Here is a 13,674-nt window from a genome sequence, read left to right as displayed (position 1 = left end):
ATGAAGTCAGGTGAAAAATAAGCTAGAATGGGTCTGAAGTATAATTATGAAATAATATTATAGAGTACATGATGTTATAGAGCACAGGATGAACATCTCTGGGTCTCAGCTTATTCATTAAAAAATGAAAGGTTTTAACTCTATGATCTTTATTTGTGTTAATTACTCCATCCTCCAAAAAAACATCTACATGTATAGATACAGCGAAGTGTCTAAAAGTTTATACCCCAAATTTTTATGTTTACCTCTTGGGATGGTAGTGGGATCTTGAAGTTTATAGAACATTGATTTTCTTACTTTACCACTCTTCTCTATTTCAATTATTAAAACAAGAATTCATGCATATATGAGTTAGGTTTACTTACATAATCAGAGAGAAAAAGAAGCATCTCTTGGGCCACACACCATGGATTTGAGGTTCAAGGATTTAAACAAGTCTTGGGTTAGTTTGCTAATCTAATTCCTATGGGGAAAGTATCCCTCACCTTAAAAATCTGCTGTGCTCCTTCCTCCATCCGGGGCCAGACCTGGTAGCGAAACCTCCAGAGTGTGTGGAACTTGAGAACAGCATTCAGCCTCTGTACAGTCTCTGGGTGGTGGAACTCTGACATCAACATGTCAGACACAGCCTCAGGGACTTTCACCGCACACAGCAGGAACATGGCAGCTAGAGACGGCCAACAATTTGTCAGCTACACAACTTTTAAATTTGGTTGGTTCTTGGGGATGGGGACAAGTGGGGAGCTATTCTTGTGTCTTGCAAATGACTCCTGAGCTAATGCAGCCAGGCCACCGGCATTGGCAAAAGCACATCTTATTTCAGCTGCTGGAAACCAAACATAATACTTTGTGCCATCCACAATTTTCCTATATCTGGTGAGGGCAGTGACAGTGTGGTATTTCAGTAGAATACCTCATTCCAAGCAAATCTTCCTTTGGCTCACAGTGCAAAGTGAATATGTGAGGAAGCAATGAAAAAAAGGCAATTATATACCAAAATATCCTTTTTAGAAAATGGTAAGAGTCATCTCATAGTAATCCAGGGACAGTATGTAAAAATGTCCATTAAAAACTGTCCCAGTTACATTATATTAAAAATAAAATCCACATTGTAGACTGTATTAGAAACATCTACCCTTCTGAGAGATAGAAAAGATCAAGAAGCCCAAAGAGATTTCATGAATCACGATACCATTGTTGTTTTTAATTTTGGGGAAAGCCAAATATCAATATGAGAAAGGTCAAGTGCCCTGATAAGTTACAAAGTTAATGAATAATGGGGCAGAAAAAGACACTCTGTAGCATGGATGAATGAGCCAGTGTCAATCATAAAAACATAATTTAAAAATCTCTCTTGTACTTTTTCCTGGATCATCAAAAAAATACTTAGACAATTGTGTTAGGGTAGCTAGGATTGAGTGCCAGGTCTGAAACCTCTCTGCTATGTGTCCTTAGGAGAACCTCTCAACTTCTCTCAGCCTCTGTTTCTTTAGGGTCAGAAGGTCAATGATGATGATGACGATGATGATAGCTGCCTCCAAATTTGTTGTCAAAATAAGATAAAATAATGTATGAGAAAGTGCTCTGTGACACGAGAAGTCTACACACTTCTAAAGCAGGTTTCATTTTTTAGAGACAATGTGGCATATGGGAGGGACATCTATGTGTGTGCAGTCAGAAGACCTGGGTTTGGTTTCCCAGCCCTGCTGATTCTGAACTGTGTGCACTTGGATAAGCCCTTTGACTCTCTTAGTTGCAGTTTGCTCATCTATAAAATAGTGGTTTCAAGGATCCAGTAAGACAACTGGTGTGCTATAGTTAGTTCTATAAGAAATGTTAGCTACTGTGACCATTAGCTTTTGATTATACTTTTCTTTATCCTACTAGTTCCTTAAATCTCCACTCTGTCTCCTTCCATTACTTTTCTTCAAAGTGTACTCTACTCTGTCTCAACTTTTAAACACCATGGTCGCTCTTTACATTATTGCAGTTGGAGCTCTACCTCAATCTCTGTCCTGAAGCAATTCTCTGGTAATGATCACTAATCAGTAGACCCAGTGGTTTTGTTTGTTTGTTTGTTTTACAGCATTTGTTTCCTTTCAGTTTTTAACACCTTCATAAAAATCTCTCTGATGAGCTCTCTTCTTTGGCTTCCATGGTTTGAGGTTGAGTTTTTCTCCTACTTTTCTGGTCATTTTCCAGGGTATTCTGCTGGCTGCTCCTCTTCCTGTCTCTGAAGGTAGAGAAGGTCAATGGCTTAGTGCTCATCCTTCTGCTCTTTCCTCTCTATAGATTCTTCCCTTGGATATCTCATCCACTCTTACTGCTTCAGAGACCACATAGATCAGATTTCCCCCCCAGTTTATCTCTACCTTTGACTTTTTCCTATTAGCTTTAATGTCACATCACTGGCTATATGTCGCCTTACTACTTCACTCATTGCTGCCACATTCGACTTGGTAACAACACATCCTCTATATATGACATTACTCATTGGCTCAGAACCCATGAGTGGTTTCCCACAGTTCAATGGAAAGTCCATACGTCCAAGTGTGTCTTTCAAGGTCTGTTACAATCTGAGTCCCACTCACTTATCTAATAATGGACTGGGGACTCCTCTACAAAAGCCACCCCAGTCTCAGTTCCTCTTCATGCTTTCCAAATAAGTCCCATGCATTTCCACAGCCCATGTGGCTTTGCATACACCATCTTCTTCTAGCTTTTATTAAAGCCCGGTCTACCTGTTCATATCTTACATGAAAGTTTCCATGGCTGTCTCATACCTGGGGAGTGTGCCCTTCCCTACAGCTCTCCCTGAGAAACATGTGGTAGAGAAGCAAAAATCTAAGCTTTAATGTGAACAAAAATATTTTACAAGACATTTGTTGCAGTGTAGTATAAAAATCCAGAATAAACCTAAATTCCCATTAGTAGGTCCAGGTTAAATAAATTATTATGCCCATTCATTCAATGAAATATTTGGTGGCCATTAAAAAGAATGAGGTGAATCTATAAGCAGATGTTAAAAATGGTTTCCTAGGGAGTGCTTCTAACAACTTCTCATTGGGTGCTGCCCAATTTGAATTGGTTTTTGTTCAAATAAACTCTTCAAATTTTTAGTATACCCCAGTTTATCTTTTAACAGTTCTGGTGTCACAAGAGGGAACCAAAGGGGACCCTGATGGCCCCCAGGAGCAATGAGCAACCAGGTATAGGTACCTATGGAGCGCCTGAACTTGCTGCTTTCTTGCTACCTACCTCCAGAGGTTATGGGTAAGTCTCTTACCTGGTCCTGGATCCTAGCTCTGCAGCTTCTGCATTATGGGCTTATAGACTTTATTTGAGCATTTCTTTTTCTGTTTTGGGTCTGGAAACTGGCCTGAGTTAGCCTGGGTCAGACTGGGTTCCAAGGACTGATTCAGATTTAGAAACTGGACTGGGTCTGGGGTCAGAAGTAAACTGGACTGGTCTAATATGAGGCCTCAGGTGAATAAAATTTTGTTTTAAGGCTGAACAAGTAAGGTTAACCTTACCAAAGATAGTCTTGAATCACGAAGCCACAGTGGATAACTTAATCATCTCAGATAAGCTCATTCATTTATGAAAGGCCCTAAAGAAAAAAGGGTCTCAGCCAGGCACTCACTATAATTGTTATTTGGGATGGCTCTGGATTTGGGGAGGGTAGTATGTTTTGCATCATCTTTGTCCCCTCTTGTGTCCATGGGGTTGTTCAGTACTGCCAGAAATATTTACTATTTGTCTCAGATGAAACCTGAGAAATTATTCAAAAGGATTTATTCATTCATTCATTCATTCATTCAAGTAGCTCTATGGTCAGAAGTTGGCCAAATTGGAAATTGATATTCAGAGCTCCATAGAAACTTTTTCTTTTAGGGCTTCTCTCCTAAGTCAAAATGAAACTAAGAGCCCGGAGGGATAGAAACATTCTGAAGCCACTGTGGAAGGATTTACTAAAACATTCCAAAGAAACACAGTCATAAATCTAGAACATAGGAATCTTGATTTCCATCTTAGTTGATCTCCCAGATATAAAGAAGCAATTTGAGGATAATGTAGCTGGATGGCTGGGTAAGCATCTTGATGTTCAAATTACAACATAGTTCTTTGAGGAATTAATAAATTATCTTCTACTTATCAAACAAAAACAGAAATGCAGCCCTAGAAACAAAGCATACCTATCTTCTCTACCAATCTCTAAACCCCTATTCATCTCAGAAGGCTTTCAGATATTATAAGAAATGTGGATTTAGGGAACAAAAGCCCCTCTTGAAGAAATTTACATCCTTTCTGTGTGCCTTTGAGATGTAAATGTTCTATCTGGTCTTCCCTAGAAACCTAGAGCCAAGTCGAAATGCAAACTTCAGGGAGGTGATTTTTATCAGAAAAAAAAAAAAAAAAGGAGACTACTTGAGAAATTAGGTGAATGAAAATCTTTAGCCTTTTCCACAAATATCGGTAAAAGAATTAGCCATCTGAGCAAGTAATCTTAACTTATCCTATCTGCCAGAAACACACTTTAGATCCAAATGTTTTTTTCATAAACTAGTCAGTTTTGCATTATCACACCTGTCTCATGGCAAAAATTTTAAAGAAAATGCTACAAGATCTCTGTGTCTGTCTATATATTTATGTATGTCTATGCATGTATGTTGCAGATGTGTGATATATTCCTACTCCAGATGATATTGCCAAAATTAATTTGTAAAGAACTCTATTTATTGGATTAAAGATAAATAAGCACTTATATAAATCAAATATACTCTCAGAAATATAGAAACTAAATGAAATGTTTTTCAAGTTCAAAAACAAACAAAAAACAGAACAAAATCTGAATGGTGTGAAAAGAATTGTTTGAAGGCTTATAGAAAGGAATCTTTGAAAAGAAATTTTACATGTGGCTGGAATGGACGTATTTAAGTTTTTAAATAATGAGGTTTTTTAAAATGTTTATTTTTTTTTTTGAGAGAGACAGAAACAGAGTATGAGCGGGGGTGGGGCAGAGAGAGAGGGAGACACAGAATCTAAGCAGGCTCCAGGATCTGAGCTGCCAGCACAGAGCCAGACGCGGAACTCGAACTCACAAACTCACAAACTGTGAGATCATGACCTGAGCTGAAGTCGGACGCTTAACTGACTGAGTCACCCAGGCGCCCCTAAATAATGAGTTTTAATATTAAAAACACACTGGTAAAAAAATTAGAATTTGGTTTTGTCTCACCAAAACAAAACAAAACAAAAAAACCAAACTTTTTGTGGACTATTAGGTTTTCATAAAAGATTGTGAAAAGTGTTTTTTTTTTTTGTTTTTTTGTTTGTTTTTTACCTTTTGGATAATCTACCTGGAAAATGAAGATTTTATGCCTTGCCAAAATAATTTACTGTGCTTCATGTTGTCTTTATCAGGTCTTTAATAACTCAAAAAAACTCAATCCTTTTATTATTAAAAGAGCTAAATTTGGTTCAGAACTATGTAACTTTCTGTATTTACCTTTAAAATCCATTGTGGCTTAAATAGATAATTAAGTATTATTTCATAATGATCTGAGATCCTACTTAGTCAAATGTTCAAACTTTTTGACATTTTGGCAACTTCCCAAAATCAAATTCTAAATGAAGTCTTTTTGATTTCAAAGTAACTGGGTTTTCCCAGAGGGCCCCTAGAAAATCTCAAAGAATGTCTCTCGCCTCTGAAGAGAGATGTTAAACTAATTAGGTTTATTTGGCATGTTAAATTATGTGGAAGCATTGTCAAGTAAGAAGTGTTAATAAACATTCTTAAATTATATATGTATGGATATACGTTACCAATACAGGTATTCCAGAAACTGTTCAAAGTTTCTAGGAAGTTGTTAATACTCTCATGGTCCAATTATTATCCTAAATTATTGCATACCATAGAAATAACTCATTTTCTTTACCAAATGAACTCCCATCAGATCTTTAATCATGGCCACTTTTTAAGTCCTTTTGTCATTTGTAGACAGTTCTTGTTTTATTCTGATGCTTTGACAAAAAGCATCTTCAGAAAGATTCATGGTAAGATCATAAAACTGAACTGGTTAAGCATTTCCAGAACTAATGGAAAAACAATTCAAGTAGAACAAGAATTAATGATATGAGATTGAATGTATTGATGAGGATGATTAAAATTTTAAATAACTTTTTCTTTGAAACATTGCTGGTTCCTTAATGTTTTATTTTTCCAGATTTAAAGATACTTTTTTCTCTTTTCTCTTAAGCTATCTATGACTTAACAGTAATTTTATAAACCATATTGAAATAAAACATTCACTTTTCTCTTCACCTGATTCCTCCAGAATTCAGAAACTCATTGAGTATTCTTACTTTCATGACAATGTAATTATTTGCATAAGTTCAATAAGAACCTGTTTTTCATATAAGAGGGCACAACTGGAAACATTTGTTTTATCACTGAGACTTTGACTGGAATATTGTATTTGAGAACATGCATAAAATCAGATATGACCAGACAATTTTAAGGAAGTAAGGTTGACTTTATGGAGCCAATAACAGCTCATTGGAAAAACTGGCCTGGTACCTTGCTTACAGGATTCCCTGCAACCTTACCAGGTGAGTAAGAAAGGTCATTTCCGGGAAGGCCCAGGAAACTCAAGATATCCTGGGGACCTCAAGAAGGTTGAAATTCAGCCAAATCTATAGGTATTCCAGGTGAAGTCTCATATTGAGTTCTTCTCTTGGTTTCTCAGCCTGGAGAGGTTTTTATTTTTGTTTTTTCCTGATTTTTTTTAATGTTTTTTTATTTTTGAGACAGAGAGAGACAGAGCATGAGTTGGGGAGGGGAAGAGAGAGAGGCAGGCACAGAATCCGAAGCAGGCTCCAGGCTCTGAGCTGTCAGCAAGAGCCTGACATGGGGCTCAGACCCACAAACCATGAGATCATGACCTGAGCTGAAGTTGGACACCGAACCTACTGAGCCACCCAGGCACCCCTGGAGAGTTTTTCAAAATCCAATCTACAGGGGCGCCTGGGTGGCTCAGTCGGTTAAGCGTCTGACTTCCGCTCAGGTCATGATCTTGTGGTCCGTGAGTTCGAGCCCCGCGTCGGGCTCTGTGCTGACAGCTCAGAGCCTGGAGCCTGTTTCAGATTCTGTGTCTCCCTCCTTCTCTGACCCTCCCCTGTTCATGTTCTCTCTCTCTCTGTCTCAAAAATAAATAAATGTTAAAAAAAAAAAAAGATAAAATCCAATCTATGATTCTTATAAAAAGTTCCAGCAAAACAGATTTGAAATAAGCCTATATGTTCAATCACTATTCCTGCTGTACTTAGGTAAATAATAAGGTCATTAATAAGTTTAATGAAACTAGATTTATTTTGCAAACAAATTAATTAGTCTTACAGTGATTATCTTTGATAGAAATGAACATGATTGTAAAGGAAAAATTACGTTGCAGTAAAAAATTGTAACACTTGTGAATATCAGATTCCAGTCCTGTTCATTGTCATTGAGGTTATTTATCTGTACACCCAACTAGATCTTGAATCTCCTATTTTCCTTAAATGTCTGGCCACCACTCCCAAACTAATGTTCCCCACTTTCTGATTTGGAATCATTAAGAACAAAAACTGTCCTTGAATGTCCTTGGAAGGGACCATACCAGTTCCTCTTTACTACCCAGATGGCGGCCAAACTTCAGGGACTTGAATGGTAGGTCTACATCCTTCATGAGAGAGTTTCTCTAAACTCTTGGAACTGCATACCAGCTGGAGATCTGACCTTAAAATTGACTAGGGAGCTTCCTCCTCGGATACAGATTGCATTTTGGGGACAGCTTTCTCAAGATGGCAGACCAAGATCATCATCTCCAATATTAAACTTATTCCTTTTGCCTTTTTGCTACTTGCTTTTTTCTGTTAATGAACAGTAAAGACAGTGCTTGTCAGCCCTGACAACTATGGCTACATCTACTGCTAAGGCCATAGCTGTACAACAAAATCTCTGTATTTTCCTGGTAAGGTGGTTTCAGATAATAAAATTGCTTCAGATTACTTATTGGCTAAACACAGAAACTTCTGTGCCATGATAAAATAGCCCTTGCTGCACCTGGCTCAAAACATCTGGCATTGTAGCAAATACAAGAAATTAACAAATAAGCCACTTGGCTAAAAACAGGTACATTAACTGGTACCAACTAGTTTGGGTCATGGAGACCCTGGCTGAGGAGCACCCTTCAGTCTCTTGGCATTATACTCCTAATAGTTATCATTATAGTCTCCCTGGTGTGCTATGTTGTCTCAGTGTTCTTAAATGCACGGTCACAGCATCAACCATATATTACATGGTCTCACTTGCTCAGAAGAGCAGAAAGAAGATGAACAAAGAGGGAAATAGTAAAAACGATTGTTTTACAGATCTGACATCATAACCTATGAGTTTCACAATGAAATAAGAGCAACTTAACTCTGATCTGACTGAGGGTAGCACTAATACCAAATTTTTGGATCTCTTATATATGAGAGGATGACCACAAGGGGAAATTTGTTCATTAAACAAGGAGGCCATTAGAATGATGTGGCACTAATCCTGCAGTGACCTATGTAAGCCAGCAAGAATCTAAGCCTGTAAATGCCTTAAGGTTACAAATCATAAAGCTAAAAGCCATAAAAGCCAACTAGGCTTTTAGCTATAGCCAGTCAATAATTGCCTTACTTTGCTTCTGTCCTTTTTCTTTAAAAAATTTTTTTAATGTTTATTTTTGAGAGAGAGAGAGAGAGAGAGAGAGGACAGAGTGTGAGCAGGGGAGGGGCAGACAGATTAGGAGACAAAGATTCTGAAGCAGGCTCTAGGCTCTGAGCTGTCAGCACATAGCTCGATATGGGGCTTGAACCTATGAACTGTGAGATCATGACCTGAGCTGAAGTTGGATGCTCAACAGATCGAGCCACTCAGGTGGCCCACCTTTTTCTATAAAAAGCTCCCTGAGCTCCTGTTGGTAAAGCACTCCCAGTTTGGTGCTGCCTGATTTGAACAGATTTTTCTTCAAATAAATTCTTAAAAAAATCTTTTAGATATAAAAGAAAAATGGAAAGTTCAAAAGTCTTTATGATATGTCTTATTTGTGTGAAAGAGAAAACATAACATATACATTGGTACTTAGGTATATATCTATATCTATATCTATATATAGATAGTGTACCCTAGCAGGAGTCCTGAAAGACTTAAAAATTGTCACTTCTGGGGAAGAGACTGAGAGTCATGAGGAAGAGATACTTTTAGCTTCATACACCTATGTATTATTTGAGATTTTACCATGTACATTATGGAATTAAAACAACTGTATAAAACTAAAAGAATATGTACAAAAAGTGGAAAAAACATGAAAAACCCACATTTTGCATGTCCTTTTTACTAGCTGTGTGTCTTTGGCTATGTCACCTACATTTCAACAAATCTGTTTCGATATTGTCATTTGGACACAAAATATTACTTGTATCGATTTAGTGAAGTTAATGATGACGGCTCACGGTAAATCTGGGAGATCACAACACACAAAAAGAAGTTTCTCTTTTTGTGAAGCACGGCGGAAATGCAGGTTCTGGGGAAAATCACTCTTTGTAATTTGGTAAGGCCACACTGCTCTTGTGCAGTCTACGGGGTAAACGTAAAGGGTGGGTGGCACCTCAGCCTCCCTCCCTGTAGTGCACAGCTCTGTCTCGAGTTCTAGCAATTGCTCTGGGTCTGACCTTGGAATGAAAGGGAGTGGATGTGCGTCTCAGTTAAACACCCAGGATGAGTGGCAAGCAGGGTCCCGGGTGCTCTGTCTTTACCTGCCGCCCCTGCCATGTGCTCATCCATGCTGAGCAGAAGCTCCCAGGCAGCTGGCTGGATGTCTCCGTACATCTCCTCTGTCAGAATCGGTGCTGCCTTGATTAGCAGAGATAAAGGGGCAGGAGACAGGCTCATCACCTGGGAAGAGATGGAAGTCACGTCTTAAAATCTTCGAAGACACTGATTGCTGCACTCCTCTTGGAACCTACGTGCCGCGTCCCTTCTCTGCTTTCCTTAAATGACTGTAAAATGCTTCCTAAAATGGGAGCATACTTATTGGCATGGTACATAATAAGCTTTATACCTCATTAGTTGATTATAATTACAAAACGACACGCTACTTTTAAAATGCTTTCACCGCAAAAACTATTCTGCAGCCACCTAAGAAATAAGCTGTAGGATGAGCTCTATGAGAAAAGCCAGTACATCTTTGTGTTAAAAGTCCTGATGGGCTTTCAAAGCGTCCTATTTTCCTTTCTCTTAGGACTTGAGGTCCACTGAAGACAGTGAGCAGCCTCTAATTTACAAAGGAGTTCCATTCAGAAAGTCAGTTTTCTAAGCCAGTAAATGTGGATGACATTTTCCCTTTAAAACATTGTGTACTGTAGTTAATGCCCCAGATTAGGCCACACAAAACACATTGAATCCATTATTTCAGATACTTTAGGTGATAAATGTAGGTTCTGGACAGTCTAGGTCTTTAACCGTTTTAAATACTTTCCAGAAACACAAGTTGTTTTTCTTCCCTCCCTGCCACCCCCCCCCCCACACCCTGCTGCCTGACTCAGGAATACACGTAACGATTTAGAGTTTAGGGTTTAGGCTGTAATAACAATATAACAATGTGTCAAGCACTGGGTAAGTAGTTAAGTGTACTACCTCTTTTAATCCAGGCAATAATCCCTTGAGACGGGTCTAGTGTTATAATCCCCCTATTATGGATAAGGCAAATAAGACCAAGAGACATTGAACAACTTGCCCAAGGTCCCAGAGCCAGAGCGGCAGGTGCGGGATTTGAACCCAGAAAATCACATCCTCAGAGCTGTGAGCATGGCTACCACACGCTGGTGGGGGATTAGCTCCATGGAGTGGAGTGAGTGAGAGGAGACATGTTCCAGCCACGCTCCCCAAGCTGGGGCTCTGTGGAAGCTCGCTGGCTAACGAGAAGGAATTTTTTTTTCCTGCAATTTCCTGCAATAGAGACCCACCAATTAAAGGGTTCTCTATGCTAACACTGTGCCAACTGGCCCTGTCGGTCTCAAGCATTAGTAAAAAGGATATTTGGCGCCCTCCTCCCCCATGACTGCACCATGAATATTTATGATCCAGATGTCAATACCTGCAGTCTGATGTACTTCAGCATTCCAGAGTCCTTTTTGCCTTCCAGGTTGGCATCAGAAACTCTCTTCTTCAGAGAAGGTGTCCTCAGGCATGACTTCTCTGAGCACTGCAAAGAACAGATCAGTGACGAAGAGTGTCACATCCTCTCAAGGCCAACAGTGCTGTTTTCCCCCAGTCTCCAAACAACCATCTTCTTCTTTTTTTCTTATTTATATTTTTAAAATACTTTTATTTATTTTTTGAGAGAGCAGAGTATAAGCGGGGGAGGGGCAGAGAGAGAGGGACAGAGGATCTGAAGCAGGCTCTGCACTGACAGGCTGACAGCAGTGAGCCTGATGTGGGGCTTGAACTCACAACCTGTGAGATCATGACCTGAGCCAAAGTCAGATGCTCAACCAACTGAGCCACCCAGGCACCCCACAACTATCTTCTTCTAGCGGGGGGGCAGTTTAGGCCTTTTTGGAGGCCCACACTTTCTGAAATTGATGAAAACAGCTCATTTTGGTATGAAAGAGAGCTCAGAGATAGTTAGCTACGAGCTCCTCTTTTGCCACAGAGGCCCAGAGAAGCGGAATAACTTGACCAAGTTACAAAGCTGGCCATTAGCGGAATTAAAACAAGACAAGGATCTGTTGACTTCCATCTCAGGACCCATTGTATCCCAGGAAGATGTTTAAAACCACAAATCTTAAAAAAAAAAAAAAAAAAGTCAGTTAAAACTTAATAGCTCTTTTACGGCGTTGGATGTTACAAGGTGGCCATTTGGTCATGGAAGAAAGAACGTATTTCATAAAGGAGTGTTGGGAAGTAAGAAATAGACTCATCGAGGAAGTATAAGTCCACAGCATTTATTATCTAGGCCTGAACTGTAAGGTAAAATGATTTCCTTAAAAATCCAAACTCATTTGGAAAACAAAAGCAAAAACCACACTCGCCTATGGGAGGCAGCAACTCTTCTTTCAAATTGTCTCCTCAACCAGGGTACCAAATAAAATGGACTCATCTGCATAAACACGGAGGAGGCAGTTCTCTGACTCTCTGAATGCCGAGGGATGGAGTGGACAGAGCAGCTGGGAGAATGATCGTTCCTAATGGTGACAGGCTCTTGCTTATTTATACTGAGTCTTGATCACTCCTCATTTTGCACCCTGGGCTGTGCAAAGAGGGGATCCATCCTTCTACACGGAACAAACGCTCATTTGTTTTTCCACAGCCATGTCAATGAAACACTTTCTCCCTCCATGCTGGGGGAAAAAACTGAGCTCCTCAAGAATTTTTGAGCAGAACTGCACAGTGTCAGAGATGGAGATATTTGAAAGAAAAGACATATCTAAAAGTACCTGCATATTCCAAGAAAGTCTTTCAAAGCTCTGACAAAAACACCTTAGACAATGCATCTGGTGTGTGACTAGTAAGGAATGAACTTTTAGAATGAATCTACTTCGAAACAGAGCTCTTGCTCTGTTTTCTAAATATAAAAACACGGGGGCACATACTTGGGAACACATCTCATTTGAGGAGATAAATCCGGCATTACGTTTTTTCCTGTAAATGTAAAAACAATATACAGTAATATACATGCTTGTTTTATAATTTAAAAACTGTTCTAAAATCATATGGCAGTAACTTACCATATAAATATAGGGGTTTATTTGACTTCCTGTTTTAAAAATTCAAGGTATTTTAAAAGTGACATCTCTCTTTTATTCTTTCTACTTACAAAACTATATATGTAAATTGTAGAACATCTGGAAAACACAGAAAAACTTGGAAGAAGAAAAGAATATGTCTATGATCCCTAATCCAATGATGCCCATTATTTTGTTCCTTTCAGCTTTTTTCTACTCTGTGCCTCTTAACACAGTGGTGAGGATGTTATGTATGTGACATACAAGTTTAAACATTTCATTTTATCAGGATCTTATAATGAATATTTCCCTAGGTCATTACAATTATTTTAAAATATGATTTTCAAAGTTTATTAATAGTTCACCCCTTTCTCCTCTGGCTGGACATTTTGTCTTTTTCAGGGTTACTTTTGAATTTACTTCTTGATTAAATTATATGTTTTTTAATCAGGCAGATACCAGCTTAGAATAAAAAGGGTGAACATTCATGTTTGCCTCTGACACTCTGGTAAATGTAGGATTCTGTTTAATCCTATTAACTAGGGACAGAAGGTATATGTCAAGCTTCTCAGATCTCAAACGTTTAATATTCTGGCATGCTTCCCTAGGAAGTATGGTGTATTCTGGTGCCTCATCATAGTTAGGATGCTTATTTTAGAGGAAAGGGAAGGGAATTAGAAGGGCTTTCAGACTAGGGTGATGGGCTAGGCACTCTTCCCACATGACTTGTTGAGGTTTGAAATGTAGGTATCGAAGATGGGTACTTGTGTGATAAGCACTTGGTATGTACCCAACTCTCTCTACTGATGTGACCCCTAACTCAGACCGACAAGGCTATCATCAGTGGCTTTTTAGATTTAGTAACTTGATGTAAAA

The 13,674-nt window shown here is 38.9% G+C and overlaps 1 protein-coding gene across 3 annotated transcripts in view; it reads right to left on the bottom strand.

The window, feature by feature from the left end:
- Nucleotides 1-13,674, bottom strand: part of UNC80 (unc-80 homolog, NALCN channel complex subunit) — a 223,592-nt gene that overhangs the window by 83,249 nt on the left and 126,669 nt on the right. For all 3 annotated transcript variants that reach the window (XM_007086070.3, XM_042997540.1, XM_007086071.3), the window contains 3 exons: nucleotides 11,169-11,276; nucleotides 9,829-9,967; nucleotides 486-667 (listed from right to left, as the gene is read on the bottom strand). In XM_007086070.3, the coding sequence (XP_007086132.2) occupies nucleotides 486-667; nucleotides 9,829-9,967; nucleotides 11,169-11,276 (429 nt within the window). The remainder of the gene's footprint in view (nucleotides 1-485; nucleotides 668-9,828; nucleotides 9,968-11,168; nucleotides 11,277-13,674) is intronic.

Source organism: Panthera tigris, chromosome C1 (assembly GCF_018350195.1).
Source record: "Panthera tigris isolate Pti1 chromosome C1, P.tigris_Pti1_mat1.1, whole genome shotgun sequence".
NCBI lineage: Eukaryota > Metazoa > Chordata > Mammalia > Carnivora > Felidae > Panthera > Panthera tigris.
The sequence above is the reverse complement of the archived record's forward strand: the minus strand, read 5'-3'. Positions and strand labels throughout refer to the sequence as shown.